At 41.3% G+C, this 3,633-nt stretch overlaps 2 protein-coding genes across 4 annotated transcripts in view; one reads left to right on the top strand and one right to left on the bottom strand.

Moving 5' to 3' along the window:
- The window catches only part of si:dkey-219e21.2 (E3 ubiquitin-protein ligase TRIM39), a 7,578-nt gene extending 4,317 nt beyond the window's left edge, over positions 1-3,261 (top strand). For both annotated transcript variants that reach the window (XM_014019507.1, XM_014019509.1), the window contains 4 exons: positions 386-514; positions 929-1,007; positions 2,001-2,027; positions 2,321-3,261. In XM_014019507.1, the coding sequence (XP_013874961.1) occupies positions 386-514; positions 929-1,007; positions 2,001-2,027; positions 2,321-2,853 (768 nt within the window). In that variant the 3' untranslated portion in view covers positions 2,854-3,261. The remainder of the gene's footprint in view (positions 1-385; positions 515-928; positions 1,008-2,000; positions 2,028-2,320) is intronic.
- LOC106525319 (C-type lectin domain family 12 member B) overlaps positions 3,152-3,633 on the bottom strand; it is a 6,081-nt gene continuing 5,599 nt past the window's right edge. For both annotated transcript variants that reach the window (XM_014019511.1, XM_014019510.1), the window contains one exon: positions 3,152-3,451. In XM_014019511.1, the coding sequence (XP_013874965.1) occupies positions 3,331-3,451 (121 nt within the window). In that variant the 3' untranslated portion in view covers positions 3,152-3,330. The remainder of the gene's footprint in view (positions 3,452-3,633) is intronic.

Consider the following 3,633-nt stretch of genomic DNA (forward strand, 5'->3'; position numbering starts at 1 on the left):
CGCTGAAAACAACAATCCTACACACTGTGCTTTTAACCTCACAATGTTGGAAAGTTTAAAAAAATCCATTTTTTTATCTGAAGTTGGTTAAATAATGACTGAAATAGGTTTTAGTTGTGGTTTTGCATCTATAAAATCCAAAAATGAGAACGAAAAGGTAAAAAGAAAAAAAGGTCCAGTTTTTCAATCTGGAGCTGGTTTAATATGTTTCAGCTTTGGTCCTAAGCTCAAAGTAGCCATTAGCTCATCAATCCGGTCAGAATTTAACTCCATTTCTCTGAAAGGAGATTGTCCAAAGAGCTATCTGCAACAGGTAAGATACTAATTGTTCATACTGAGTATTTCAATTGCCCTGAACAGCTGAAGTGACGGTTTGTGTTGACAGAACTGCGGCGTGCCGGGCGACGAGCTGGGTAAAGCTCTGCGGCTGCTAGGCCTGAAGAAAAAGCGTCTGATCCGGATGCTGCCCCTGCTGGAGTTCATCACCTGGTCTCTGCTGAAGGAGGACAGCACGGTGAGTCAGCGTGTTCGTTATGAAACAGTTTATTGGCAGTGAGTGAACCCTGCTCTCTGCCTGCGTGTGAAGCTTCAATAAACCAACCATAAGATTTGTTTTAYTGGCCTGATCTGCTGATAAATCTTTATCTATAACTGATAGTCAAGATTCTGCTGATTAACGTTTGGGTGTTGACGAGTCAAAGGCCGTGGGCGGAGCTTAATGCTGTGACTCATTATCTTTAATGRAAGCGTAAATTTAGTTTTTCAGAAATGACACAAGAAGCTTCTCACAGGTGAAATGAAACAAAAACGCAACTACAAAGAGTAAAACGTCCAGGGTTTACTGGTGGTTATAGTTTAACAATCTGCCATAAAGAACAAATAAAACAATGAAWATCTTTTGACATTTATGTTATCTTTCTTCTTACAGACAATGATCCCCCAGATTTGGTTACCTGCAAAGCAGAAAACTTGGAAAGCAGGAATCCCGCGATACTTTCCCAACTCAGGTGTGAATATTTTTTTATTTTACCTATTGAACATTTTTAATCCGAGGCAGATTTGTGTACTAGATGAATGGTTGTGATCTTTTAAAGTGGGGTTCTGTGGAAAGCTTATGCACAGGTAATATCTTACCTGTTGTAGGTAGCGCTTTGTAGGACCTGAAATTTAATTCTGGCGGGCTAATGGCTCGTTTTTCCAAATTGGATATTATGCTATTTTTTATTATGTATGCTGTTTCACAATATGATTATTTTGGCACAATTATTACAATTTTCCTGTAGGAACTGCGCCCAAAAATGCTACAAGCTAGCAGCTGCTGTTGAAACCTACATACTGTATACAACCATGTGGAAGTGACTGAACCTAAAGGGTTTTAAAATAATGTTTAAATGAACCTGTTGAGATTGAAGTTGCTTTGAACTGGCAGCAGTCTGTTTTTTTCTCATCTCTGGTTGGCAGTGGAGGGCATGGTTCTGCTAATCAGCTAACAGCAGAACTAATTTTGTTTAGCGGATAACTGTTAGCTTCTAATGAATTAGGTTTTGCCATCTTTAGGTCTGCTAACAGCTAACTAACAAGCTAACATAAACATGTCGGTCCCACTGGTCTTCAGCTGGAAGGAGACGTGTGACGCAGACTGAATGTCTTTCATCTAGCTGTTAGAGTTAGCTCACGCTACATTTTACTTGTTAGCTGTTTTGTGTTTGCTTCAGATATATACATGATTAGCAGTTTAGCATTAACAATAGTTAAATGTAAGTTTTWGGTTAGCTGTGCCTACAACTGCTGTTTGGATTAGCTGTTAGCTTAGCAATCCGAACCCATGCCATTCAAAAATCTACAGAGATTCAGTGAAAAATGTAACTTAAAAAATGTATGAAACCAAATATTTTACAGATAACCCATTGAAATTAGGCAGATAAAAGAACAGATCGGTGGTTTTGATGATTGTTGATGCTCTGAAATATTAATGGATTTTTTTGCGTTTCTGTTTTCAGTTTGGAGTTGGATCTGCAGCGCAGCAGGTACATGTTCTCATTGTTTCATAATTAAACATGTATAACTCATGTAATGAATGCATATCACCCGCCTTTTATGTTAGAGTTTTTATAGCAAAGGTCATCTCTGTATGTCAAATAATGAATGTTATGGAGACATTTGAAATGAGAATTTATATTTATTTCCCAACAGTTTCATGAGATATTTTGCTAAAACAGACCAACGTATGATAATACACCTTTGTTGGTGGTGGGTGATGGTAAATAAGTGATCAGACTTTGTGATGACAGGAAGCTAATTTAATCGTCTTCCCTGACAGCTGATGTGATTTTGGACCCCATGACGAACCACCCGTGGCTGCAGCTTTCAGACGACCAGCGTAAAGTCCAGGAGGGTCTGTYCGAGTCCGACCTGCCCGACAACTCYCAGCGCTTCGACAGCTGGCCCTGCGTGCTGGGCTGGCAGGGCTACAGCAGGGGCCGCCACTACTGGGAGGTGGACATCGCCAACAACGGCTACTGGCGGGTGGGCCTGACGACCGCCGACTCGGAGCGGAAGGGCAACTTGGACATGACCCCGAAGCGGGGCTACTGGACCCTGTGGCGTAGCACCCACCACTTCTACGCCTGCACCAAGCCCGAGACGCAGCTGCCTCTCTGCCTGATCCCCCGCCGCGTGGGGGTGTACTTGGACTACGAGGAGGGCCAGGTCTCCTTCTACAACGTAGAAACCAAATCTCACATCTTCACCTTCACGGGGAGCTTCAGGGGGAAGCTGTACCCGCTCTTCGCGCCCATGGACGGCCGCACACTGATGACCATCATGGAGCCCAAGAACATCACCATAAACTGAGTCAAAACAAGTTTAAAACCGGACGAGCCGGAGAAGCTAAAAACGATTGGAGTTGGACAGAAATCTGCAGGAGGCTGAAGAGGAAAATGAAAAATCGACATCATCAGCGCTCCGACGTTTTAAGGGAAACATAAAGAGTTTAATTTCCTTAAAGGTTACTCAAATGTTACTCGTAATTTCTCTTTGAAAACATGTACAAAGACTGAGCTGTGCTAATGATGATGTTGATAGATGTGACAAAGTCGTCTTTAGAAAAATTTAGAAACTGAGATTTTTACGTGAAACTAAGTCAAGCTWATTGTCTCTTAGAAGCTTTTATTAGACATAATCTGCTTCGTCATACATGCACTTTATACTGCACTTTCAGAATAAACTTCCTACAAACAACTTGTTGTTGAAACTTCTAAACTCTTTTGTTACACATTCTTACTTTTCCTACAACTCGAAGACTTCAGATGTTCACAAACACGCACGGGGTCAGGATTGTTTTTTACAGACCCAGGGTCCGTAAACGTCACATTCTGCAGCAAACAGAGTCCCACCGGCCCTCAGGTCTGCACAGTCCCTCTCCTCTGTGTCCCACTCCACAGTCGCAGACCTGAAAACACACAAACACACTGATGTGATGAAATAAAGTCTGTTTGACTCAAAAGCAACCAATCAATAAGGTTCRTTTGAGTTTATATATCATATAAACGTATATTTAAATGTTTAATTTATTCTGTATTTTATTTTTAAATGCATAAAAGGAAACATGTCATGTATGTGTCTATGTTACTG

Source organism: Austrofundulus limnaeus, unplaced genomic scaffold (genome assembly GCF_001266775.1).
Source record: "Austrofundulus limnaeus strain Quisiro unplaced genomic scaffold, Austrofundulus_limnaeus-1.0 Scaffold223, whole genome shotgun sequence".
Taxonomy (NCBI): domain Eukaryota; kingdom Metazoa; phylum Chordata; class Actinopteri; order Cyprinodontiformes; family Rivulidae; genus Austrofundulus; species Austrofundulus limnaeus.